Here is a 27,995-nt window from a genome sequence, read left to right on the forward strand (position 1 = left end):
GACTTGTATCATGTATGTATTTACAGATATTTTTTTTCCTTTTTTTTCTTTTTATACATGACTGCACCCATATGCGAATAAATGCACTAGTTTGATCTGCAACACTTCCACTCGAACAAGCATGACTTAGAAGACACTTGCGTTTGCATAGTCACATCCTATCAACGAAGGAAGAAATAGTTGCATTTGTATAGTTGCATCCTATCAACAAAGGAGAAAATAGTTTAAAAGACAAGTACATTCAAACAGTTAGGTCCCATTAACAAAGGATAAAATAGATACTAAAAAATGTAAGGGAAAAAGAGAAAGTAAAGGAAACGTTCTCCTTGATAGCCCCATAGTACCAATTTACCATATTATGGATATGAGAATCGGTATCAACCAGGCAATATTTTCCAAAATCTATCAGTAACATTGGTTCTAATTGATGTACATCATAACAAAAAAGTTGATATAAACAGACTGAGGTTTACATTAAAACCAGCATATAGAAGATAACATTTTTTAATAAGAAGACTCAATTGTGGACTTCCAACCTCACAACCTTATTGCGGCTATTCAGAATTTGTCAAATGCAGTATGTTGGCATGCTGCTCGGTCGATAGACGAAAGGCCTGACAGTGTGAGAGTGACCAGATGGATGATTGTAACTGAACTTCACTCCCGAGCTATTAGCACCGAGATGGGTGCAGTGTTCATGAAAACTGCTGATTGGCCGAGCGAGGCATGCATCCCAACGGTTGTTTTCCGACATCGTCTCTGCAACAGTGTATCTACCCTTGGAGTTGGTAAATGCCTGGTAATTTAGAACTTCTCCCGATCTTGTTATGCAAAGAACCGCTACTTCAGCACCTGAAAATGACGAGAATAGGCCACAACGTTTTATATCTAGTATAACTGTTTTTAACACAACGAAGTTGTGAGAAAGAGCCAAAAGGTTGATGCTCAAGCCCAATGATTGGTTACCATCTAATAAGGTAAATACAAGGTCAGAAACAAAACAGAAAAAGGGACCCAAACAGCAGCAATGGTAAGAAGAAGAAGATGAAGATTCATTTAAACTACTGGGATTTATGCAGCTCAAATGCAGATGATAAGAATCTCATTTAAACTACAAATATTTACGCAGCTCAAATGCAAGTGACGAGAATAAGAAGATTATTCATTTAACCTACTTGAGATTTATGCAGCTCAAATGCAAGTGACGAGAATAAGAAGATTATTCATTTAACCTACTTGAGATTTATGCAGCTCAAAAAAGCACGATCGATTTTTGCTCCTCGTTTTGCATCAATTTGTCCCAAGAAAGATGTTAAATCAACCATCAACTTAGAAGCTTAAGTTGATGGGCTGTAGTAAATTTGATTACATTAATACTTCAACACTCACTCTCACTCGTGAATATGAAAATTTGAAGAAAGCCCAACGAGTGGAAATCAATGTTGATTTTGGGAGGAAATGACATTATGGGAGTTGGACCACAAAACCTCATGTTCTCCTACCAAGTTAAATAACCACTGAATACAAAACCTAATGGTAGTTTAACATGAAATTTCCAAACTCATAAGTGAAGAGAAGCATTGAAGTACTGATATAATCAAATTTTACTCTAATCCAACAGCTTATGCTTTTGGATTCAGCAGTGATTTAACCAAAAAATTCCAACACTAAAGTATACATTTTCTTAGTGGTAATGATATCCAGTTTCATTGACACTTCAATTTTATATTTTCTTTTGATAAGTGAGATAAGACGATGAATTCTATGCTCTACTGATTCTCTTGTTTAGTTCAAACACAATATTAGGACGTGGGAGGATTTGAATCTTTGACCTCTTAGTTGAGAGCATATGCCTTGACTATTTGAGCTATGCTTGGTCTGGCCTATGTTCAAATGATTCTTTTATCATATAAACATAACTTGTATTTGAATTTCAAGGCTAAAGGATGACCCAGTCATCAGTATCACGCAATAGGCATTAATTGCTGCAACAGCAGACATATAAATTGAACCTAGGATTTACCATCAGAAGGCAAAAATGTTCGCTAGAACTATCAAACTCAAACATCGATTCTGAAAATTCAACCAAAACATAAAAAACAATAAACAGGTGAAGAACCTACTATTCATCTCCATCATAAAAGTACTCCCCATCTAATCATTTCCAAAACTAGTAGAAAAAAGGGGCAAGAACTACAAATTTACCAAAATGGGAAATCCCATGGAAAGCAGTGATGAGTGATGACAGAGTGAAAGACATTAATGAAACAGCTATCTGGAGCTTTAGAAGCAAAGAGCTATATATTTTTCACTCTCCAATAAAAAAATGTAGAGACATATGGTACCCACAGAGGGAACAAACCTAACTTGAGACTATGGTTCGACACGGTGCGGCAATGTTCCTGTCGTGGTGTGGTTTAGGAGTTTTCTTTTAACCATATCATATTTATCCATTGGCTGCTAAATAGAAATCCTTAGGTTAATTTTCCATCATTCTAGATCCTTTTCATTTAGTAGTGATTTTTCTCAAAAGAATTCTCCAGGAAAAATCACATATACATATACTTTATTCATTATTACCTATATTATTGCTTGTTTTTCATAAGACAGCACAGTCAGCTATGCAGAGGATTCGACATCTTTCCTTTCCCGAATTTACATAAGAAACACCAGAAATGGAGGCCAACACATTCATTACACATACAGTTTTACTTGATTTCATTTACAAACAAAGATAAACAGTTCACAGTATACATAATTTTTCCTTAATTTCTTAACAGTACTTGTATCAGCACAGTCCAGTCAATTCATGGCAAAAAGCAACAATCTCAGACGAAATCATCCCCAAAATAGCCAAACCAGTAAGATCAAAACCCAAAAGCAGGAAATCTAGTCGAGAATTTTACTACCAAAAACCAATATCAGATTGAAAACAGGAGACCGACCTTCAAGAACATGGTCTTCTGGGCCAATGGAAGAATCGCCACAGACATCGCAGATAACTCGGCCATGGATTGCCCCGGTCCAACCTCTTGAACCTGAAACGAACACTGTGAGAATAATCAAGCCCATCAACAGCTTATTCCTCTGTGCTTCCATGGATGGTGTTGTTTTAGGGCTCCAATGTCTTCTTCAACTGTGATTTCAGCTCTAAATTTTGATTCACTGGTGCGAAAGGGAGAATTGTGTCAGTCGGTAGCAGTGTTTTAAAATTCGATCGACATGTCGGAAGGGGCTCTTAGGGGCGGTTATTATGGTATGTCTGTGAGTATTATTTCGAGTGGAAAAAAAAATTACTCTCATCTTTCTTTCTTTCATTTTTTTTTAAAATTCTTTTACCATTTCGAGTGGAAGAAATTATTATTATTATTTGACAAAATACACTTATGGCCCGTTTGATTCATAGAAATAACATATGAGAATGAGAAATGATATTTTATCATCATATTTGTTACAAGTTTTTAACTTCGAGAATGATAATATCTTATTATAAGACATTTCATAATTCCATCCATGAAGGTTTTTCATAGACTTTTTATTTTAATATTGTACTTTGAGATAATTATTAGGAAATAAGTGATTTTGAAAGTGTTGAATGAGAAATTTTGGATCAATCACAAGTTGTCACGTCATTTACTAAATCAATGACGAAATTCCAAATCACATATGTCCTGAATTAAAGTTGAAGACAAATTTCGATGACGACACATGGTTTTATCATGACGATTGAATCAAATAAGATTAATTTGGCCTAATTTGATATTATTATTTGGGTCAAAGTCCAACCAAGCCCAAGTCCAACTAATTGGGCCCAAAGGCCAGACCCATAGATCAACCAAGCCTAAACCCACTTGTTGACTCTATAAATAGAGAAGCTCTCCTCATTTAGAGAGGTCAACAATTCTATACTCCAGAGAGCTTATAGAGTTTTCTACAATCAGAGGACTCATTGACTTCTAAAGTTGACCACGCTCGAAGACTGAATTCCTTCCAAGCATTTTGAAGGCTGAAATCCTTTGAAGATGCAAGCATCTTGAAGACTGAAGTCCTTTGAAGATACAAGCATTCTGATCATGCTTGAAGACTGAAGTCCTTTGAAGATACAAGCATTCTAACCATGCTTGAAGACTGAAGTCCTTTGAAGATACAAACATTCTGAAGACTGGAGTCATTTGAAGATACAAGCAATTCTACATTCAGAGAGCCTAGAGAGAATTCATCAAATAGCAGAAGACTCCTAAGACTCCTGAAGCTGCACTCCTAGAAGACAGAACACCCTTGAAGACACAAACACTCTTCCAAGACTTATACTTCAAGAACGTTCGATGATTTTCTTCTTCAAGTCAAACACATCCACCCAACCGAGAGAATCAGAGGATCAAGTACTAGAGATCGAACCACATCACATCAAACCAACCTCAACATCAACACTAACTCAAGTTTAACTTTACGAAACAAGTTTCTCCGGAAGCCTCGTGCAAACACTAATCGTCTAAGATGATCAACAAGCCCGAAGGCCAATCGTCCAAGAAGATCATCAAGCCCGAAGGCCAATCGTCCAAGAAGATCATCAAGCCCAAAGGCCGATCGTCCAAGAAGATCAACAAACCCAAAGGCCGATCATCCAAGAAGATCAATAAGTCCAAAGGCTGATCGTCCAAGAAGATCATCAAGCCCAAAGGCCGATTATCCCAAAAGATCATCAAGCCCAAAAGTTGATCATTCAAGAAGATCAACAAGCCCAAATGCCGATCACCCAAGAAGATCAACAAGTCCAAAGGCCAATCCTCCAAGAAGATCAACAAGCTCTAAGGTCGATCGTCCAAGAAGATCAACAAGCCCTAAGGCCGATCGTCCAAGAAGATCATCAAACCCAAAGGCCGATCATCCAAGAAAATCATCAAGCCCAAAGGTCGATTATCCCAAAAGATCATCAAGCCCAAAAGTTGATCATTCAAGAAGATCAACAAGCTAAAGGCCGATCATCTAAGAAGATTAACAAGCCCAAAGGCCGATCATTCAAAAAGATCAACAAGCCTAAAGGCCAATCACTCAAGAAGATCAACAAGCCCAAAGGCCAATCCTCCAAGAAGATCGACAAGCCCTAAGGTCGATCGTCTAAGAAGATCATCAAGCCCAAAGGCCGATCATCCAAGAAGATCATCAAGCCCAAAGGCCGATCATCCAAGAAGATCAACAAGCCCAAAGGTCGATCATCTAAGAAGATCATCAAGCCCAAAGGCCGATCATCCAAGAAGATTAACAAGCCCAAAGGTCGATCATCCCAGAAGATCAACAAGCCCAAAGGTCGATCAAGATTATCAAGCCCAAAGGCCGATCATCCCAGAAGATCATCAAGCCCAAAAGTTGATCATCCAAGAAAATCATCAAGCCCAAGGCCGATCATCCAAAAAGATCACCAAGCCCAAAGGCCGATCATTCAAGAAGATCAACAAGCCCAAAGGTCGATCATCATCCAAGAAGATCAACAAGCCCAAAGGACGATCATCCAAGAAGATCAATAAGTCCAAAGGACGATCATCCAAGAAGATCAACAAGCCCAAAGGCCGATTCAAGAAGATCAACTAGTTTAAAGATTATAGTTTATTTTGAAAGCATCAAAATACTATGTATTAGAGATTGTACTCACTTTCCACAAAATTGATACAAAGTTCAAGTTCCACGAAATAAATTTCTTTTGAAATATCGTGCGAACAGAAAATATTTAGAAAAATGTGGGTAGTGTGACAAGCATTTAGAGATTGAGAGTGAAATAAAAAAAACAAAATAAAATGTCGAAAGTTCAACTCTCGATCAACCCTTTATATAATATATAGAATTTTTGTCTCTTGAAATCAAAACATGCCTTTGGTCGGTCGGTTGGGTTTTTAATTTAGAGTTGCAGTCCCCCTCCTGATCCCTGGTTTGATTCAAGAGAGATGCAACTTTTGTCTTCAATTTTTTTTTCTTCGAGAAAGTAAATTGTTTTCGATTTTAAAACTTCAAAAAACTTAAAATTTGTTTATGGAGACTAAATTTTAATGAATAAAAGGATATATGAAATAGAATAGATCTTAATTCAATATTAGTATAAATTATGTGCTAATGATTTATGGTATGTGATTTGAATCCCCTACCTTTATTATACTTTAGAAAACTAAAAAGCTTAGGTTAAAAATTAATTTATATGTTTCTATTTAAAATTTTTATGGTGATTAGAGACTAAAAGTGTTTTTTAACCTTTTATAAAGTATCTAAAAAATTTATACAATTTTATTTTTGTGTTTAATAAGTCTTTTATTATTATTATTATTTATTTTTTTATATATGTCTAAAAGATATTTTTTACATCTGTATCTATTTATCTATGTCTATATATATCTATTTATTTATAGTATCTAAAAAGGTAGGGAGAACCATTTGATTTCTCCTGTTGCCCTTTTAGTTGATAGTCATTGGGATATCTTACATAATTTCACATTTAAATCACTAAAAAAATCTAATTTTATCACTAATAAATATTTTTTTCCTAAAAAAATCATATTTTATGTCTAACTAATATCTTAATGAAGGGAATATATATATATATATATATATATATATATATATATATATATATATATATATATATATATATAATCACAATATTATTGGAGAAGAAATTTTGGACCAACCACGGGCTGCCACGTCATTTGCTAAATTCCGGAATTCAAGTATCTCTATGCCTCTTTTTCTTAGTCTCTTCTTCTTCTGAAGTCTCTCTTATGCCGAATTCGTAAAAGAAAGAAGAAGAAGTCTTTTTTAGAGCAATTAAAAAAAGGGGCTTAAATGAAAGACGGAATTCCGAAATCTTCAAATTTGTGACCAACTAAGAGTTGACATGTGTCCCAAATTGAAATTAAGGACAAATTTTGTGTTTTCGTCGCATACGTCAATTGAGTAAAATTAATTTCGATCAATTTGACGTTATAATTTGAGCGTTGGGCCAGTTGCAAAGTAGACCTAAGCCTAGTTAATTGGGCCTAAAGACCAGACTCAAGTCCAATTAAATTAGGTCCATGGACCAATCAAGACCAGACCCAAGCTCTTGAAGCCCATCATGGAGCTTAGAGAAGCTCCCCATTTGCAAGGGTCAGCAATTCTATACTCCATAGAGCTTATAGGGAATTATGAAGACTGAAGTCCTTCGAAGATACAAGTATTCTGAAGACTGAAGTCCTTTGAAGTTGTAAGCATTATAAGACCGAAGTCCTTTGAAAATACAAGCCTTCTAAAAACTGAAGTCCTTTAAAGATACAAACAATTTTACATTCAGAGAGCCTAGAGAGAATCATCAACAAACAGAAGACTCCTAAAACTCTTGAAGTTGCACTCCTAGAAGACAGAAGACACTTGAAGACATAAACACTCTTCCAAGACTTATACTTCAAGAACGTTTGGTGCTTTTCTTCTTCAAATCAAGCACATCCACCCAACCAAGAGAGAATCAGAGAATCAAGTACTAGAGATCAAACCACATCGCATCAAATCAACCTCAACATCAACATCAACTCAAGTTCAACTCCACGAAACAAGTTCCTCCAGAAGCCTTATGCGAACACTAATCCTCCAATAAGATTAACAAGCCCGAAGGCCGATCATCCAAGAAGATCAACAAGCCCAAAGGCCGATCACCCAAGAAGATCAACAAGCCCAAAGGCCGATCGTTCAAGAAGATCAACCAGCTTAAAAATTATAATTTATTTTGAAAGAATCAGAATACTATGTATTAGAGATTGTATTCACTTTCCACAAAATTTATACAAATACAAAATTCCACGAAATAAATTTCTCTTGAAATCTCGTGCGACAGATACTTTTTTTTTTTAAAAAAAATCACAATTTAATTATCTATAAGTAGTATCTACTTCACATTAAATAAATGTTTTTTTTTTTTTTTTTTTTTTTTATAAATCACATTTTATCTCTAATTAATATCCACTTCACTTTAAATAAAAGAAACATTTTTTTAAAAAAAATCACATTTTTTTCTTAAGGTATGTTATCTTTTCAATTTTGTCTTATCATTTAACGTAAATTTTGTTTTTTAAACGTTTATGTGAGATTGATATTTATTCAACGTTATGTAACACGTGTAACAATACAATTAAACTTTATTTTTTCATAAGTGATCAATTTAAACTTTGAATTTTCATAAATATATCAATTTAAACCTTGAAGATTCATAACTATATCCAAATAAAACATAATGGAGAGTTTAATGATACAATTATGAAAGCTCACGGTTTAAATTGATACACTTATAAATGTTCAAAGTTTAAATTGATACACTTCTAAAAGTTCAGAGTTTAAATTGATATAATTGTTAACTTATAAATGTTCAAAGTTTAAATTGATATACTTATAAAAGTTCAGAGTTTAAATTGATATAATTGTTAATTTGTGGTGTAAATTGATATAATACAAAAAATTCAGGAATATAAATTTATATTTGTCCTTGGAGAAAAAAGACTCAATTAAAAGTGAAAATAAGAAAGCCAAGACATGGGTGGAAACTGGAAAAGGGTAAAAATGTAATTTCGTAAATCCACGTGGATTGCACGTGCAATGGAAGTTCTGGTCTTATCTGCCCAATGTACCTATAAAACCACATGAAGCCCTAATTCCCTAAATCCGCCTCCTCTTCTTCTTCTTATTTCGTTTCAACCAGAATGCTCTGATTAATAATGGAACGTCTTGAAGCTCCATGAATTTCCCTTTCTTTGCAAATTCATCACGATTTTTACGAGTTTTCAGATTCTACTGCTTGAAAACTGTAGCAAATCTTTCCTTTTGAGATGGCTTTTGGGCTTCTTTTTGATCGATGAATTAAGCTTTCAATCTTTCGTTTAGTTGTTCTTGATTCTAGATTTTACATTGAATATGGATGATGGATATGTGAAAATGTCCTGAAATTTATATCCCTATGATGATTGATTTGATATATAAAAGTAGTGGACTGAATCTTACTGATGAAATATCAATTCTGAGGGATATTTGTTTCAAATAGATGTATGTCCTGAAGCTGTTACTCTAAGCTTTCAATTTATTCATGTGATTTTGTTGAGCATTTTGTTGTTTATGATTGATGTGGAAGAAGGGGCATGTATTGTTGATATTTGAACTTGAAATAATCATTTAGGAGGATTTGAGTATCTAATCCATGTCTGTCTTTTTGGGTTTGTCAAGCCTGAGTTTGGTTAAACCTCAAATTTCTTAAATTCAAGCTTCATTTTTTAAAATTGCGCTTATAAACATGTGAATTATTTGATAGATTTGATATATTGAGTCATTGACGTAAAAAATTTGGTCGAAATGTTATTAATGCCTTTGTGTTAAGTTTCAAATTGTCGCTTTTAGCTATATATTTTGGCTCGGTTAGAGCTATGTGCTTGTAGTTATCTAATTTTTATCAGTAGTTGTTAAGTGCAATTAACTTTGTTAAGTGGTTGATAGAAGTCCAGGGAAGAATAATCCATATAATATGGATAAAATAGTCCAGATAATATTGTCTCAAATGGACTTTCACAAAACAAATTGGAATTTTGACACCTTTCTAAAATGATAAAGCTTGGAAACGTAAAATATGTGTTTTGATTAGAGAAGAGTCTCAATGGAACATGCAATGTGTCACAGTCATGCTTGTCCAGGGCTTGTTACCCATGGCCACATGTCCGATCCAACCTTCTTCTAGCATATTTTCATATCTTGTAAGTGACCACTCCCCTTTTGCCTACAAGGGTGTCAGTTGGCTTTTTGTTTGCACTATACGGGATAAGACTAATCATCACTTCTCCATATCCGGAGTAGTACTCTATACAGCTGGCTTTTTGTTTGCACTATACGGGATAAGACTAATCATCACTTCCCTATATCCGGAGTAGTACTCTATACAGCTGTTGTTGTTGCTTATTGCTTACTAGCCTACTATAATCTTTCTTTCTTTAAACTTCTTACGAAAACCTTTTCTCCAAACTCGTAACTCATTTTCTAAAACCGTTTTCCCTAAAACGGGGGTGGAGGTTGTGAGAGGCACTCGGTGTGCCACCGGCAGTCCGTATTCGAGTTGGCTGACTTGTTCGTGAGTGGGAACAAGTGCCGCACAATCGCTAAGAGAAGCTTCCAAAAGAGCGATTGTGACAGTTGGTATCAGAGCCAAGTCGGCTCACAGAGGGAATATCAGTGATCATGTCGGTGACGAAGAACCTAAACAAGTCCCATATGGATAGGTTGGTAGAGATGGAAGAGCAAATGCTTTACCTGAGAGAGGTCCCAGATAATGTTTGGTTCCTAGAGACTCGGCTACAAGAAGTTGCTGAGAAAGCTGATGAAATTGATGCGGTAGTGGGCCGCCTAGACGGATTACCCGTCAGAGAATTGACGATGAGGGTAGAGACCCTCGAGACCAAAACAGCACGGTCTGGCAGCTTTGAATGTGGCGATAGCTCATCGGGTTCTGTTGCCCACATAGAGGAGCGCGTCGAAGAGCTGGACGGCTCCCAAAAAGCAATACTTCAGATGGTAACCGATTTGTTTGAAGACTTTCAGTCGGCCTTTGACGTCGTCAGAGCCGAGATAGCGGATGTGAGTGCTAGGGTGAATCTCACCATCTGAGCGGTAGGGAACCAAGCCTCATCTGGGGGAGCAATGGCGATAAGCAGAATAAAAATCCCAGAACCGAAACCCTTCTGTGGGGTGCGAGAAGCAAAAGCCCTGGAAAATTTTATCTTCGACCTTGAGCAATACTTCAAGACGACGAATACAGTGACTAAAGAGTTGAAAGTCACACTAGCAACGATGCATCTAGCTGAAGATGCAAAATTGTGGTGGATATCACGATTTACAGACATACAGGAAGGACGATGCACTATTGATACTTGGGTTAGATTAAAACAAGAACTTCGCTCGTAGTTTTTCCCTGAAAATGTCGAGATCTTGGCTCAACAAAAACTTCGAGAGCTGAAGCAAACAGGTAACATTAGGGACTACGTAAAACAGTTTGCAGGACTCATGTTGGACATACGAGATATGTCTGAAAAAGACAAGGTCTTTTGCTTTGTTGAAGGGCTGAAACCATGGGCGAAATCAAAATTATATGAACAGAGAGTACAGGATCTCCCCCCCTCTGCCTATGCGGCAGCTGAACGACTATACGACCTTAGCATTGACTCGCAAGATGTGAGGAAGCAGTCAACTTCCTCAAATGGGGGAAACAGAAACAGCCGTTCCAGTCCTCCCAGACCTGGGGGAGGAGACAAGAACACATGGGGGGATCGTAAATCATCCCAACCGAGATCAGGAAACAACTGGCGGGGCCGTCGCAACAGCATAACAATTACAATCGCCCCCTGTCTTGTTTCATATGTAGAGGGCCACACAGGGCGGGCGAATGTCCAAATCGAACCGCGTTCAATGCTTTTCAAGCCACATTAGCCTCTACCTTCGAAGACAAGGCTGAACTGGAGGAGACGGTAATTGAGCCAGCTGCAGAAATTGAGAATCCCAGGATCTGGGCATTGAAATTCTTATCAGCGCTCCAGAAGAAAATAGGAAAGACGATGGAGCCACTAGAGAAAGGACTCATGTATGTGGACGCTTGGGTCAACCAAAAATCGGCCAAGAACACTATGGTCGACTCCGGGGCCACCTATAACTTCATGGCTGAAACGGAAGCCCGCCGCTTGAACTTAACCTGGGAAAGAGATGCATGGAAGATGAAAGCTGTGAATTCTACAGCCCTACCGATTATGGGGATAGTGAAGAGAACTCCGGTGAAGTTAGGAGACTGGAAGAGCCTCGTTGACTTCGTGATTGTCAAGAAGGATGATTTCGACGTGGTATTGGGGATGGAGTTCCTACTTGAACATAAAGTCATACCAATGCCCCTCGCCAAATGTCTAGTCATTACCGGATCTACACCCACCGTAGTTCAAGCCAGTATCAAGCAGCCAAATGGGGTGAGAATGATCTCAGCCCTTCAGTTGAAGAGAGGCCTAGCCCACGACGAACCCACGTTCATGGCCATCCCGATAGAATCAGTTGAATCCACTGAAGAGGAGATCCCCCAAGACGTTCTATTTGTCTTGGAAGAGTATTGGAATGTCATGCCTAAAAGCTTGCCCAAGTCCTTACCCCCACGAAGGGGGATTAACCATGAGATTGAGTTGTTACCAGGGGCAAAGCCGGCTGCCAAGAATGCATATCGGATGGCCCCATCAGAATTGGCCGAACTCCAAAAACAGTTAGACGAATTGTTAGATGCAGGATTTATCAGACCGGAGAAGGCCCCTTATGGAGCCCCAGTACTGTTCCAGAAGAAGAAGGATGGGAGCCTCCGGTTGTGCATCGACTATCGGGCCTTGAACAAGCTCACAGTCCGCAACAAATATCCCCTTCCTATCATTACTGACTTATTTGATCGGCTTCACGACGCTAAGTATTTCTCGAAGCTGGACCTGGTCGGGATATTATCAGGTCCGAATTGCTGAAGGAGATGAACCTAAGACGACATGTATCACGAGATATGGAGCCTTCGAATTCCTCGTGATGCCCTTTGGCCTCACCAATGCTCCAGCAACTTTCTGTACCTTAATGAACCAAGTGTTTCACGAATACCTCGACAAATTCATCGTAGTGTATCTCGATGACATTGTGGTCTATAGTGCCTCGCTGGAGGACCATCGACATCACCTCCAACTAGTCTTCAAAAAGCTGAGGAGAAATCAGTTGTATGTAAAGAGAGAGAAGTGCTCCTTTGCCCAAGAGCGCATAAATTTCCTCGGCCACGTGATTGAGTGTGGTCGGATTGGTATGGAAGAGGGCAAGGTGGCCGCGATTAGAGACTGGAGGGTACCATCATCCGTGACCGAACTACGATCCTTCCTCAGACTAGCCAACTACTATAGGCGATACGTAGAAGGATTCTCGAGAAGAACAGAGCCATTAACCGAACTGTTGAAGAAAGATAGCCAATGGAGCTGGACTCCTGAATGTCAAGCCGCCTTTGAGGGCTTGAAGAAAGTGATAATTGAGGGGCCGGTCCTCGGAATTGCCGACGTGACCAAGCCATTTGAAGTAGAGACTGATGCTTCTGACTTCGCGTTGGGCGATGTCCTCCTCCAAGACAGACACCCCATCGCGTATGAGAGTAGGAAACTAAATGATGCCGAATGGAGGTATACCGCCTCCGAGAAAGAGATGTTAGCATTAGTTCACTGCTTGAGGGCCTGGAGACAGTATCTCTTGGGGGCCAAGTTCTTGGCCAAGACCGACAACAACTCCATTTGCCACTTCTTCAACCAACCGAAGTTGTCGTCGAAATAGGCACGGTGGTAGGAATGTCTAGCGGAGTTCAACTTCCAATTCGAACATAGACCGGGGAAAAGTAACCAAGCGGCCGATGCTCTTAGCCAAAAGAGCGAACATGCGGCCCTGTGCATGTTCGCCCACCTACAAGCAAGTACGTTGAGTGCAACAGTACGAGAAACTGTCAAAACTCACTTGACAAACGACACAGCGGCGCAGGCCATCATATAGTTGGCCAAAGAGGGGAAGACACGCCAGTTTTGGGTGGAAGACGGTCTACTATACACCAAGGGCAATCGCCTCTACATCCCCAGATCCGGGGAGTTACGAAGGTCGCTGATGAAGGAGTGTCACGACACACCGTGGGCAGGACATAATGGTTGGCAGAGGAATTATGCCCTTCTGAAACAAGGCTACTATTGGCCAAGCCTTCGAGACGATGTCATGCAATTTACCAAGACTTGCCTTGTCTGCCAACAAGACAAGGTCGAAAGGTCGAAATTAGCGGGTCTGCTGGAACCCCTACCTGTGCCCTCTAGACCATGGGAGAGTGTGTCTCTCGACTTCATCACCCATTTGCCCAAGGTGGGAGAGTTCGAATCGATCCTTGTTATCATCGATCGATTCTCAAAATATGCCACTTTCATCCCGACGTCGAAAATGTGCACAGCCGTGATGACTGCTCAGCTGTTCTTCAAACACATCGTGAAATTATGGGGCGTCCCCGCAAGCATTGTTAGCGATCAGGAGGGAAGATTCACTGGGACATTTTGGACAGAATTGTTCAAAATATTGGGGTCAACACTGAATATCTCCTCTAGCTATCATACCCAAACTGACGGCCAGACGGAACGCTTCAACAGTATGCTCGAGGAATATCTGCGTCACTTTATCCACGCTAGGCAGAAGAACTGGGTCCAATTTTTAGATGTGGCTCAGTTCAGCTTCAATAGCTAGCAGAGTTCCGCGACTGGAAAAACGCCATTCGAAGTGGTGTGCGGTAGACAGCCACTCATGCCACACTTGATGGACCACCCTTATGCAGGGAAAAGTCCTCAGGCACATAACTTCACTAAAGAGTGGAGCAAAACCTCTGAGATAGCTCGCGCCTACCTAGAAAGAGCATCAAGAAGGATGAAGAAGTGGGCTGATAAGAAGCGGAGGGCCCTCGAGTTTCAAGCTGGGGACAAGGTCCTGATCAAGCTACGACCGGAATAATTTCGTTTCCGAGGCCAGAGAGACCAACGGCTAGTAAGGAAATATAAAGGTCCAATGGAGGTAATTGAGAAGGTCGAGAGAACCTCATATAAGGTTCAGTTACCCTCATGGATGAAGATTCATCCTGTCATCCATGTGAGTATCCTGAAGCCCTATCATCCCGATCCCGAGGATGAACAACGAAACATGCTAAGGCGCCCACCGGTCACGATGAAGAATTCCGCTGAGAAAGAAGTTGCACAAATCCCGAATAAACGTACGCGCCGTATTGGAAGACCCAGACGAGAACTGAAAGAGTTCTTAGTGAAATGGAAGGATCTCCCCGACGAAGAGATCAGTTGGGAGCGGGCCGAAGATTTGAAGAATGCAGCTCCAGCCATCGCATATTTTGAACAAGGTCAGTTGACGGGGACGTCAACCAATTAAGTGGGGGAGAATGTCACAGTCATGCTTGTCCAGGGCCTATTGCCCATGGCCGCATGCCCGATCCAACCCCCTTCTAGCATACTTTCATATCTTGTATTGTATTAGCTTAGTTAGCTTGCTTTCTTTACATTTTCATTGTAAGTGACCACTCCCCCTTTTGCATATGCAAGGGTGCCAGTTGGCTTTTTGTTCAGAATGCACTATATGGGGATAAGACTAATCATCACTTTCTCATACCCGGAGTAGTACTCTATAAAGCTGTTGTTGTTGCTTATTGCTTTCTAGCCTACTACAATCTTTCTTTCTTTATTCACACTCACAAAAATTTCTTACGAAAACCTTTTCTCCAAACCCGTTTTCTAAAACCGTTTTTCCTAAAACGGGGGTGGAGGTTGCGAGAGGCACTCGGTGTGCCACCGACAGTCCATATTCGAGTTGGCTGACTTGTTCGTGAGCGGGAACAAGTGCCGCACAGTCGCTAAGAGAAGCTTTCGAAAGAGCGATTGTGACACAATGCACAGAGGTGGAGGATGTGCGCGTGCACGACTCACCGCAAAAATCAGCATTGAATGTTGATTTTTTGAAAGAATAAAAGTAATAGAAGGTTATTATTTTTATTATTAAAAAATAAAATAAGATAATTTATTATTATTTTTAATAAGAAATAGTTCCACACGCCCGGACATATGGACGCCAGCGATACACACGTTTGGGATATCCATCATATTACTTTTCTACAACATGGAGAGGGTATACTTGGGTCCAAACCCACTAGCAAAGGAGGGCATATGAGGAGGCTTCCTATTAAGAAAATAACTAGTGGGATTCTTTTTTTCTTTCTTTCATTTTAAAAATAAATTTTCAATAATAATCTTCCACTTGAAAATTTAAAACCATAAGAAAAACACTTTTCATCAAGCAATATCGGTTTATACAAAATTGTGCATAAACAAATGTGTCTTACGATTTATGATTTAGAATATATTAGAGTAACTTTTGGTTTTGAACTCTATCTCCAACATCTCATAGTTTGAAAGCTCGTGCTTTAAGGCCTAGCACGTGTATCCTGATTTAGTGAACGCTCTATATAGGAAGCGGTCCTCACTTCCACATTTATATAGATGAGTGAGGGTTCCCATAGCTAGCTAGGTACCCCATTTGACATCAAATTAAGTTCAACCTTTCTTAGAATATCATGCACAGACTCTAGGTCATAGGGAACTCTGTTTGTTTTTTAGCCTGGTACCGACTTTTCCCGGGAATCTCTGATAGCAGACTTCTAAGCCAACCTGCTTATTCACTAGTTGTTGCTAGTACTATCATTTTTGACAACTAGTAGTACTATCATTTCTGGCTCTATCGTAGATTAGGAAATAGTCTATTTCTTGGACTTTCGAAAGACAGCTTTGCCTGCTATATTGAAAATATAGCCACCAGTAGCCTTTGAATCATCTGAGATGGAGTACCAATCAACATCACTAAACTCTTCTGATAATGTAATCTCAATGTAATCCTAGGTTTTGGGTTTCATTCAAGTACTTTATAAATCAACATAAGCTATATCAGCATAGTGCAGTCACCAACGTATTTGTCTATGATGCTCACATACTTAACGATTAACACTATCACCAGTGTTCTTGAACAACTTAACACTAGGGTCGTAAGAAGTAGTTTACATTCAAAATAATTATATTTCTGTAGAATCTTTTCTATATAATGAGATTGATCTAAAAAAATTCCTTTTTCAGACCTAGTTACTTAGATTACATCTACTTCTCTTAAGTCTTTCATACTAAAGTTTGCATTCAACAAGGATTTTACATCATTTATAATGTGCAAGTTTGATATCACACTCCCTCCCGAGTTCATATTTGAAACTAAAAATGGAGGCGTGAGGACAGCAGATACCACCCTTTTGAGATATCTATTGCCCGAAACTTCTCTTAATTTAGATCGAGATTTAAGAAAACAATTGAAAAATACATCTCATTTGAAAATCATCACTTTATACAAGTTGCATTAGATTTTTTAGAAATATTTGCCCATCCCGAATACAACTTACTTAATAATATTTTAGCTTGTGGCAAACCTCGACTTCTTGTAACAACCTGAACTCTTCTGCTACCTACAAAGGAAAACATAAGAGAAGAGCATGAGCCTTAAGCTCAGTGAGTGGTAACCTCAGTAAGAGTCTCTTTCAACATATAAACATATAAGCATATCACAACACGAGGTTACTACACAAACCTCTGTCTCGAACGAGTCTGTTTTCTACTCCACTTACATGCACAATAGATAGTCAACTCATTTCTCGTATTCTTGTCATAGCTACTCTGTCTCCTATGCACATAAATCCTCATTTATGGGCTAAAAAACTAGGCTTGTCAGCCCTCTGACCATCCCACACAAGGTTTTCTTCCACAAGCTTAGGAACTAGGCTTTACAACCTCCTGACCGTCCCGTGAGGTTCTGCCACAAGCTTAAGAACTAGGCCTCATGACCTCCTGACTATCCCGGCCTCATTTTCTCATTCTCGTTTAAGATAGTCATGCTACAATAGAACATAGAATCTAAGGATATACTTAAATTTCTTAAAAGCATACCACTCACAGTTTAATTTCCAGGAACCTTCTTCTCCTTACAAGTTCCTTGGTTTCCCCTGGTTCCTTCTTAACTCTTGAGCTTGAACTATTCATTAGTCAACTCAGAATCTCATGGTTAGGGCTAGAATAACTTTAGAAAATCTTATTGTTTTAAACTTAGCTTACCACTTCGTATTGATATGAAACTAGGCTCCTAGACACCTTTGGACAACAGTTCGACGCAAGACTAGCCTTTCTTTAGCTGTTGGATGCATGGAAACACCTTTAGAACCCCTAGACAACACTTGATCAACGCATAGTCAGTGTTGGGCGCATGGCCTGCTTCTGATCAACGCAACCCTCTTGTGGTCAACACATGGCCTTTTACCAAACACCCTAATTTTCCCTTAAACACTCTCTTTTAAGTTTCTTTCTGAAGGGAAATGAGTTGTATGCTGAAATGAAACCTTGTTCGGGATATTTATAGGTTTTAAGGAAGCTTCTTGGTCATCAACAACAAGCTTTCAATGCATGCCACATGTAATGCATGAAAATCCTAAATGTCAGCTCCATGCATTGTCCAGCATAAGGGTCTTTGACACCACTTACTTGCATGAGCTTGAGTTATCCTTCCCATGCCATGTCCAATGCATAAGCTTCCATTGCATGCCCTAATAAACGTCCACCTTCTTCTATGGTTGTTCGATGCTTCATTTGGTGAAGCCACGTATCCATTGTGTTGCCAACCCCACCTTGCCTTCCAAGACTCTTCTCATCAATGCATATGTTCTAGATTGGGTGCATGGTTGCTTCAACAACCACCCCATGCGTCCAACATTCCCTCATGCATCCATCTTGCCTATCGCTTAGTCTAGTGCCAACATCTAACCTCCCTCGGTGTGGCCTTTGCTTTTAAACATTTCATAGACTCAACGCATGGCTCAATTGTATCTTACTATCGCATAGAAAACCTCATCGCTTAGCCTATCAGCCTCGACATTGCATTGCCCACTGGCCTTGGCACCGCTTAGCTTGCAGCTACATGCCTCATTGCACTCCCATCGCCTTCTTGTTGGGTTGTATGTTCTAAAACTTGCAATTTCTAAAGTTAAACATATTCTATTATCAATAAAGATGTTATTCAACATTTCTTCAATAAAGTTATTATTGAATCTATACATTGCATTCGTAAAATCTAATTCCAATAAACTAAGATCCATAACTATTACATGAATATTTGAATTTTATGTGGAGACATAAAGATGGATCAAGTTTGACTAAATAGCCAAAACGGTCTATAATATATGAATAAGATTGGGTGCCTTATTTTGGTAACACTATTGGATGTGGCCTATTTTGTAGTTATTACAAGTTGTTGTAAAGGTGCTACAAATGAAGTGATCCTGATTCGTTCATGTATTGACATGAGGAGTGGGGATGTCTTACACAATGAGTTTGCATAAGATCGGACCAAGAAAATAATTACTCTTACTTTAGAACGCCGTTTACTGTTTAAAACTGACTATTTCGATTTGATGACCTAGGTAAATCGATCTTAATCCTGAGCTAACTATGAACTCCTGTTTATTCGGGATTATCCTTAGATTTACATAGGTGAGGATTGCTACAGTGCCGACTTAATAAGCCTCCAATTTCAGGGGTAAGATCGGGTAGATAGTTGGGGACATGGGGTGTAAGACGAAATTCACGCCTACCTGATTTAGGAATAGGAGAAAGGTTGTTCTTGTAAGTACTGAATCCAGGTCTTCAACAAGGGGTCACCCCTTCTCATTGGCTTGAGAGGATCCGGTTTAGTGATTAGATCATAAATCAATTGTTCATTTGAGGATCAGTAGGAACATAAGGAGCAAGACGTAATACTGGGGTAAAACAACATACTGACCCAACTGTTATTATGAACAACCTGTGAAGTGTCGACTTACTGGTTATGGTTAAATCATGTAGACACAAATATATCTACAGTGAGGAGAGTGTAACTATCGAGCTATAGTGGTGTTGCTTGATAGTTAACAAATACTGATTAATTTGGTCTAAAGAGTGTTAGCCAATTCATCTTAAATCGTTGGAGCTCATGATCTTTAGGTCCATAAGCTCCCTCTACTAGCTCGTAAAACATGAACACCTTGAATTAATAAATTGAGTGAATTTGAAATAATATCAATTTAAATTGTTCAAATTGAATTTCAATTTAAAAATGTTCAAATTGAAATCAGGGTTTGAATTTTAATAAGTTATAATTCAAATTAGGGTCTATAGAATTATATTTGATATAATTAATGTTTAATTTGTTAAAATTAAATGAAATGTTTAAAATTAGTGTGCGATTAATTTAATATTTGATATTAAATTATTTAATTAATTAAATATTCTTAATTAATAAAAAAAAATTAATTACCAATTTCAATTCAATTTGAGAAATTGGAGTTTGAAATTTTGAATTAATCAAATTGGTTTTAATTAATTTGGAATTGATTAAAAAATGGAAATTAAATTTTTGAAAACATGAAAAAATGATTTTTGAATTTTCAAAGTGGAAACACCCCACTTCTTTGAAGTAGGAGGTGTTTCCACATTAAACACACACAATTCCAACTTGGAATAGCAACTTGGAGCTGGCATGAAGATGTTTTGTTCAGTGCTTGCATGATAGAGGTGGATAAAAACTCCTCCAATTTGCTGAGATTAAGAGAGATTGAAGACTGTTGAAAAAGTTTATGGAGGTTCTTCTTCTTCCTCTAAAACTCAAAAGAAAACATTCACAAATTCACTCAAGTTTGAGTTCCACCACTCAAGTTCAAGGCTGAGAATAGTAGAGAAGATCTCTTAGTGATTCACTGTCAATTTGAAGTTGAATTTGTGTGAAGAGCAGCTTGGAATTGGAAGAATTCATCAAAGGTAGGTTGTTAAGAAACCCTCTTCTTAAATTTCTGTTTAAGCAATGCTTTTAGAATTCAAATTAAATGCAATTAGAGTAATTCTTGATTATGTTTGTTTTCGTTACATGCTTGTATATCCCATCAATTGGTATCAGAGTGTGATTTAAGCACTCAGTTAGCGTTAGTTTGAGTTTGATGGATGTTTTTTCATAAATTGTATGAAAATGATGAACTGATATGGTTTTCTTTTTTTAGTTTTGGCATTGTTTTCTCTTCAATTATGTTGTAACTCTTGTAATTGGCTCTTGTTTGATGAGCCTTAATATATGTTTAAGTGTCTGTAATTCATATGGAGTCATTAGAGTTACAATTAGGTTGTAATTGAAGAAATAAGCGAAGAAGGTCGTGTAGTAGGAACCAGTTTTTCAGCATCTGCTCAAAACTCGATGGTCGATGCTCAAAAAATCGAAATACGATACCTTAATAGATGAGAAACTTAAGGGTATTTTGTGAAATACTCGATGCACGATGCCATACTCGATGGTATTTCATGAAATACTCGATAAATGATACCATACTCGATGGTACTCGATGCTCATACTCACTGGTATTTAATGAAATACTTTGATGCATGATGGTGCTTGAAGGCATACTCAATACTTGATGGCATACTCGATGCTTGATGATACTCAACAGTTCTTTGCCCGGTTTAGCACAGTTTTGAGCATTGGAGGTCTGATTGAAGACGGTACAAGCATTCCATAAGTGTTTTGAAGCCATTTTTTTGTTGATTTATGTTATATTTAGACCTTTGCTTGCTTGAAAATGCAAAAACAGAAAAATCATATAAGTTTTTATTTAATTATTTATGCATGTGATGTATGTTATAATTAAATAAATCTTGTATATGCATATAGTATACCATGTAGATTTAAAATCCCACCATAGGAAGCATGTTACATGCATTAAAAGTATGTTATAAAATGTTATAATATATAGTATACATGTATAGGGTTTCAAATGTTTTAATATAAATTTTATATTAAATATTGAATACCTTTGATGTATGTTATGAATGTTTAACATATCTAAAATTTTGTAAAGTGTTATAAAATTGGGTTAGACGTTTAAAATCCATAATAAAGATAAGCTGCATGCTCACATAGGTTAATCACCTGTTTCAATAAGTTAAAATAGGCCGACATCTTGTAAAACGTGGTTACAAACTCAACTGGTATATAATCCTGTTTAAGAATGGAGGTACTTAAGTTGACGGTCTACGAAACACCTCCTACTTAGGGATTATGGCCGAATTATTGATCATTTTTAATCAGTTTTATGAGCAATACGTGAGCGGTGTGAGGAAATAAAATGGTTTATCATCAAAGACATCGTAGGTTAAAATCCTTTTATAAATGCTATACTTGGATAAACCACATACACTTAGGGTTGTTTAATTAGCCGAAATAAACCTTAGTACATATACCCAAATTAATAGTAGAACACTTTAGTGGGAGTTTATAACTTATATGATAAAGTTTTTAGAACACTTTAGTGGGAGATTAATAACATATACGATACATTATTTTTTAGCTCTCACATCCATAAGAGTTCACAATCGAGATTTAAGCGGTACTTCGTCTCACCCTATGAGTGACTTCCATTGGAAAGTATTTTCATAAATCAAGATTCATGTGAATAAGGGGAAGTCGTTCAAATAAAAATCAAGTATATGATACATTGATTTCATCTCTCATGTCCCTACAAAGTTCACACCGTGAGATTCATGTGACGCTTTATGTCACCTTGGAAGTGGCTTCCATTCGGAAAGTGTTTGTATGAGTCAAGAGCAAGGTGAATAGGGGAAGTAATCCATAGTAAGTGGGTGAAAGATATGTGTCAATGTGTCCTGCGGTCTCTTCCATTAGTTTGGACCGTGAGATTCCTATGTTGCGCCTGCTGTTTGCTTTAGGCGGCCTTTGCTAGTCGTTTAACAGCGGCTATTCCCTCGGAGGGTTATAACATAGGATTTGGAACAACTCAAACTTCAGAAATGGATAGAATTTCTTATTTCCATTCCCAACCTTGACTCTCCATTTCGTTAGCATCGTTGGGGCCGACCTCTGAGGTCTAAAAATGGAGGGTTACACTTATAGAATTACTAAAGTGTTAGTAATTTCTTACCGAAAATGGTAACTAAACGACTATAGGAATAAAAGTTATTCTAGAGATAGTGTTTGGTCAAATTTGTTTTGTTTTAGTAAAGGATTATTTGATTGTCCCTCGGTAGCACTCATTCTAACTCACTATAATATTGTTGTAAATAAATAATGGTTATGGTTATATTATTACTTGTTTTACTAAAACTTGATTTTGGATTTAGGTGCAATTTTACTAAATTAGAATTTGTTTAAAATTTTCAGCATGTTGAATTCTTCTAGAATACTCGCTTCCAAATTAGTTAACAGTAAAATCAATTGAACATACAAATTTCTAGCAGTTGATGGTTCTAAAAGAGTTTTAACAGAGGATTGTCCTCGATTTTCTAACTCATCTAAAGTTTTGAACTCAATAGATGAGAAAATAAAATTCCAACAATAAGATAAATATGATTTACTTGTTATCGAAGCGTGTTTAGTGGAAAACGATAAAATCTGGATAATAAATTCAGGTGCCGCTAATCATATCTATACTTTCTCATAGGAAACAAGTTCCTGGAGACAATTTACAGAAGCGAAGCAATCTTTAAGGTAGGGATCGGGGAGGTAGTTTCAGCTAAAGCAGTGATTGATACGAAGGTATTTATGGGAGATAGATACATTTTACTTAAAAATGTTTATTACATTCCTTCTATGAAAAGGAATTTAATATCTATCTCTTGTTTGCTGGAATAAAATTATAAGGTTTCTTTCCAAAATGATGAAGTGTTCATTACTTCAAAGAATATCAAAATTTGTTCCACAAAATTAGAAAATAACTTGTATTTGTTAAAATTGACTGAGGTAAAAGCCATTTTGAACCTATGGATGTTTAAAACAGCTGAAACTCATAATAAGAAAGGAAAGTTTCTCCAAATGCCTATCTTTGGCACTTGAGACTTGGTCATATAAATCTCAACAAGATTGAGAGATTGATTAAGAACGGTCATCAGTTAGAAAATAGTTCATTACCACCATGTGAATCATGTCTTGAGGGTAAAATGACTAAAATAACTTTTTCTGGAAAAGGTCTTAGAGCCAAAGAACCCTTAGAGCTGGTACATTCAGACCTTTGTGGTCCTATGAATGATAGAGCTAGAGGTGAGTATGAATATTTCATCAACTTCATTGATGACTATTCAAGGTATGAGCATATTTACCTAATGCATCAAAAGTCTGAAACATTTGAAAAGTTCAAAGAATATAAGGCTGAGGTTGAGAACCAATTAGGTAAAAAGTTTAAATCACTTCGATCAGATCGAGATGGTGAGTATATGGACTTGGAATTCCAAAACTATTTGATAGAATATGAAATCCAATCTCAACTCATAGCCCCTGGCACACCTCAACAGAATGGTATGGCAGAAAGAAGAAACATAACCTTGTTGGACATGGTTCGTTCTATGATGAGTTATGCTCAGTTACCAAATTCTTTCTAGGGACACGCAGTTGAAACTGCAGTGTACATTTTGAACATAGTTCCCTCGAAAAGTGTTTCTGAAACACGTTACGAGCTCTGGAGAGGACATAAAGGAAGTTTAAATCACTTTAGAATATAGGTTTACCCAACACATGTATAGGTGTAAAATCCCAAGAAGTTGGAACGTTGTTCAAAAGTATGCCTATTGTAGGCTACCTAAAGAAACAAAGGATGGTTTCTTTTACGATCCCCAGGAAGACAAGGTATTTGTATTGACAAATACAACTTTCCTGGAGGAGGACCATATGAAGAATCATCAACCTTGCAGTAAGCTAGTTATAGAAGAAATATCCAGAGAAACGACAAATCCATCAACAAGAGTTGTTGGTGAAACTAGTACTCCACATCCTTCTCAATAGTTAAGAATGCCTCGATGTAGTGGGAGAGTTATGCAACAGCCTGACTGATGCATGGGTTTAATCAAAACTCAAGTTATCATACGAGATGATGGCTTAGAGGATCCATTGACTTTCAAACAAGCAATGAATGATGTGAACAAAGACCAATGGATTAAAGTCAGGGACCTTGAAATGGAGTTTATGTACTTCAATTTTGTCTGGGATCTTGTAGCTCAACCTGAAGGGGTAAAACCCATTGGTTGTAAATGGATCTACAAGTGAAAACGAGACCAAGCTGGTAAGGTACAAACCTACAAAGCAAGACTTGTAGAAAAAGGGTTTACACAAAGAGAGGGGGTAGACTATGAAGAAACCTTCTATCCGGTTGCCATGATAAAGTCAATAAAAATGTTGGGGTTTGTGCCCTAAAGTCTCGTGTCCTGTAGTTTGTAAACAACTTTTTAAGAACACTTGTGATGTATAATATATATGATATTTACTTCATTTCTTGACTTTACATATTTAGATGTTTATTATTTTATCACAAACCAATAAACATAATATCCCTGGTTGTCTTTATGTAACTTAAGCATGTATGTAGTGACATACAAGTGGATCATGTCTTAAGTGACAATCAAAATAGTCAGTAGTATATGGATATAGGAGGGAAACCTTATCCTAGTAACACTACGGACGCGACCCCTTTGTGGAATTGTTACAAGTGTTGTGACTTGTCACAGATGGTTTGATCCTGATCATTCGTGTAGTGGACATGCGAGCGGGGGCATCCTATGCAAAGAGTTTGTATAAGACCAGACCTTGAAGTGTTAATGTCTAGTCATATAACTCCATTCATGACTGAGACTTCACTTCACTAGGATAACTATAGGTAACATGAGCTTAATCTTGAGTGAGTTGGGAACTTTTGCCATTGAGGGCGGTCCTTTGATTTGCATGAGTGCGAGTGGCCAGATGGTTACAAGTGTTGTGACTTGTCACAGATGGTTTGATCCTGATCATTCGTGTAGTGGACATGCGAGCGGAGGCGTCCTATGCAAAGAGTTTGTATAAGACCAGACCTCGAAGTGTTAATGTCTAGTCGTATAACTCCATTCATGACTGAGACTTCACTTCACTAGGATAACCATAGGTAACATGAGCTCAATCTTGAGTGAGTTGGGAACTTTTGCCATTGAGGGCGGTCCTTTGATTTGCATGAGTGCGAGTGGCCAGAGCATCGACTCAAAACTATCATTTTAACGATTCATCTACTTTAGGAGCTAGGAACTCAAATTCACAAGATGGAGTTCACTCCTTCCCCAGATTAGGGGTAAGTAGATAGATAGATTACTCTCTTAAGGGTTGATCCTGGGGCTTGAACAATGTGGTACCATACACCGTCTCATGGCTCGAGAGGTGTCCACACATAGTAGGACTATGTTGTATCGTTCATTAGAGGGATTATTGATACTTAAGGAGGAAGAGCTAATTATAGGGGCAAAACGGTAAATTGGCCTGCTGTAATTACAAGCATCTGTGAATGGACATAGAAGTATATCTATGGCAAGAAGAGTTCAACTGTCGGTCTTTATTAGAATGCTTAACAGTTAATAGATGGTGGATATCATGACTAAAGAGTTTAGTCAGCTATTCACGTATTGTTGGAGCTTCGAGTCATAGGTTCATAAGGTCCCCTTGGTAGCTTGGATACAAGTTGAGAGTCGGTTTTTTTGGTCAGATTGAAGTGTTCTAATTGACAAGAGGAAGTTTGATTAGATATGATATAATTGAACCAGTTAATTATATATGATATAATTAACTTTATGTATGAGATACATTAATTTGGAGGAAATAGAATATAAATATAATTTATATCCAGTAGAGGAAAAATACTATAATTAATATATGATATTAATTTATATGTTATGAATATTATGTGATCACATTTATTGGACGGTTAAAAGGGAAATGGGATGGCGTCTCTTCTGTTTTAATAACGGGTGAGTGAGTTGAAATATCACTTTAAGGCGCATAAATAGCTCACGGTGTGTTAAGCATGAGATGCACGGATATTGTGTTAAAAAGTGTGTCATCACTTAGAAAATTCGTGCCTATACGATAGTGACTGCACGATCGCTTACCTATACGATAGTGCTAAGCGATCGCTTACCGATACACCTTCGCGCGCTATTTACTAAACAATCGTTCACCTTTTCCTAAGCGATTGTTTAACTCTCGATATTTACTAAACGGTCGTATACGATCGTTTAGTCAATCGCTTACCTGTTTCCTAGTCGATCGTTTAGATGATCACTTACCTTTTTCTTATACGATTGTATACTTCACCTAAACAATCAAGCATTTTGTCTATACGATAGACGAGCTCATCTCCCACTTGCTTGATCGTAGTATACGATCTCTCTTCCTCTTTCCATCTACCAAATCCGAACAAATCCCACCTTTTTTATTCTCACTCAAAGAAAACTGAGGGCTCTGAGTGGTGGTGTCATCTTCGTTTCCTTCTGTTCATGTGGTGATTGTTTGAGGTAGACGATTGGGTTTTAGATTTGTTGTGAAGAAGAAGTCTTCAACTGGTATGATCTCTCGATCTCTTTAGCATTATGAATGCATTTTAGTATGTTTGAATGTTATGTGGTAATTCTGTCACAATGAATTGGAAAGATCCGCTTCCGCTCGTAGTACTCTTGAATAAGTGTTCCTTAAAAAAATACTCTTGTCCATTGTTGCATTTTATGATTATGAAATATGGAAAATAGATTTCAAAACAACATTTTTGAATGGCTATCTTGAAGAAAGTATCTAAATATCTCAACCAAATGGGTTTATTGAACATGGTCAAGAGCGAAAAGTTTGCAAGCTTAATCGATCCAATTATGGTTTGAAACAAGAACCTAGATCTTGGAATATGAGGTTTGATAATACGATCAAATCTTATAGCTTTGAACAAAATGTTGATGAACCTTGTGTTTACAAGAAAATCGTTAACAAAACTGTCGCTTTTCTGGTATTGTATGTTGATGATATTCTACTTATAGGAAATGAAGTGGAATTTTTAACTGATGTTAAGAGATGGCTGGCTACACAATTCCAAATAAAAGATTTGAAAGAAGCATAGTATATTCTTGGGATCCAAATAGTACGGAACCGCAAGAACACAACTTTAGCATTATCTCAAGCATCTTATATAGACAAGATGTTGTCTAGATATAAGATGCAAAATTCTAAGAAAGGAATGTTGCCTTTCAGACATGGAATTCATCTGTCAAAGGAACAAAGTCCTAAGACACCTCAAGAGGTTGAGGATATGAAACGAATTTCGTATGCATCAACAGTAAGAAGTTTAATGTATGCCATGTTGTGTACTCATTTTGACATATGCTATGCAGTTGGAGTAGTAGCAAATTTTAGTCTAATCTTGGATATGATCTTTGGACTGTTGTTAAAAATATCCTCAAGTATCTTTGGAGAACGAGGAATTATATGCTCGTGTA

At 37.6% G+C, this 27,995-nt stretch overlaps 1 protein-coding gene and 1 non-coding gene across 2 annotated transcripts; one reads left to right on the forward strand and one right to left on the reverse strand.

Moving 5' to 3' along the window:
• Positions 1 to 309: 309 nt before the first annotated feature.
• LOC120089827 (Pollen Ole e 1 allergen and extensin family protein) lies at positions 310 to 3,308 on the reverse strand. The gene is made up of 2 exons (XM_039047231.2): positions 2,946 to 3,308; positions 310 to 852 (listed from the first exon to the last, which is right to left on the reverse strand). Exons 1-2 carry the CDS (start codon positions 3,097 to 3,099, stop codon positions 569 to 571), a joined length of 438 nt encoding a protein of 145 aa, XP_038903159.1. The 5' UTR covers positions 3,100 to 3,308; the 3' UTR covers positions 310 to 568.
• A 5,650-nt stretch (positions 3,309 to 8,958) lies between these two features.
• LOC120092276 (small nucleolar RNA R21) lies at positions 8,959 to 9,035 on the forward strand. The gene has a single exon (XR_005485985.1). It is a non-coding gene; the product is annotated as a small nucleolar RNA R21 (small nucleolar RNA).
• Positions 9,036 to 27,995: the final 18,960 nt, after the last annotated feature.

The sequence above is a fragment of the Benincasa hispida genome, chromosome 11 (assembly GCF_027475165.1).
Source record: "Benincasa hispida cultivar pf3 chromosome 11, pf3_genome.v1.1, whole genome shotgun sequence".
Taxonomy (NCBI): Eukaryota; Viridiplantae; Streptophyta; class Magnoliopsida; order Cucurbitales; family Cucurbitaceae; genus Benincasa; species Benincasa hispida.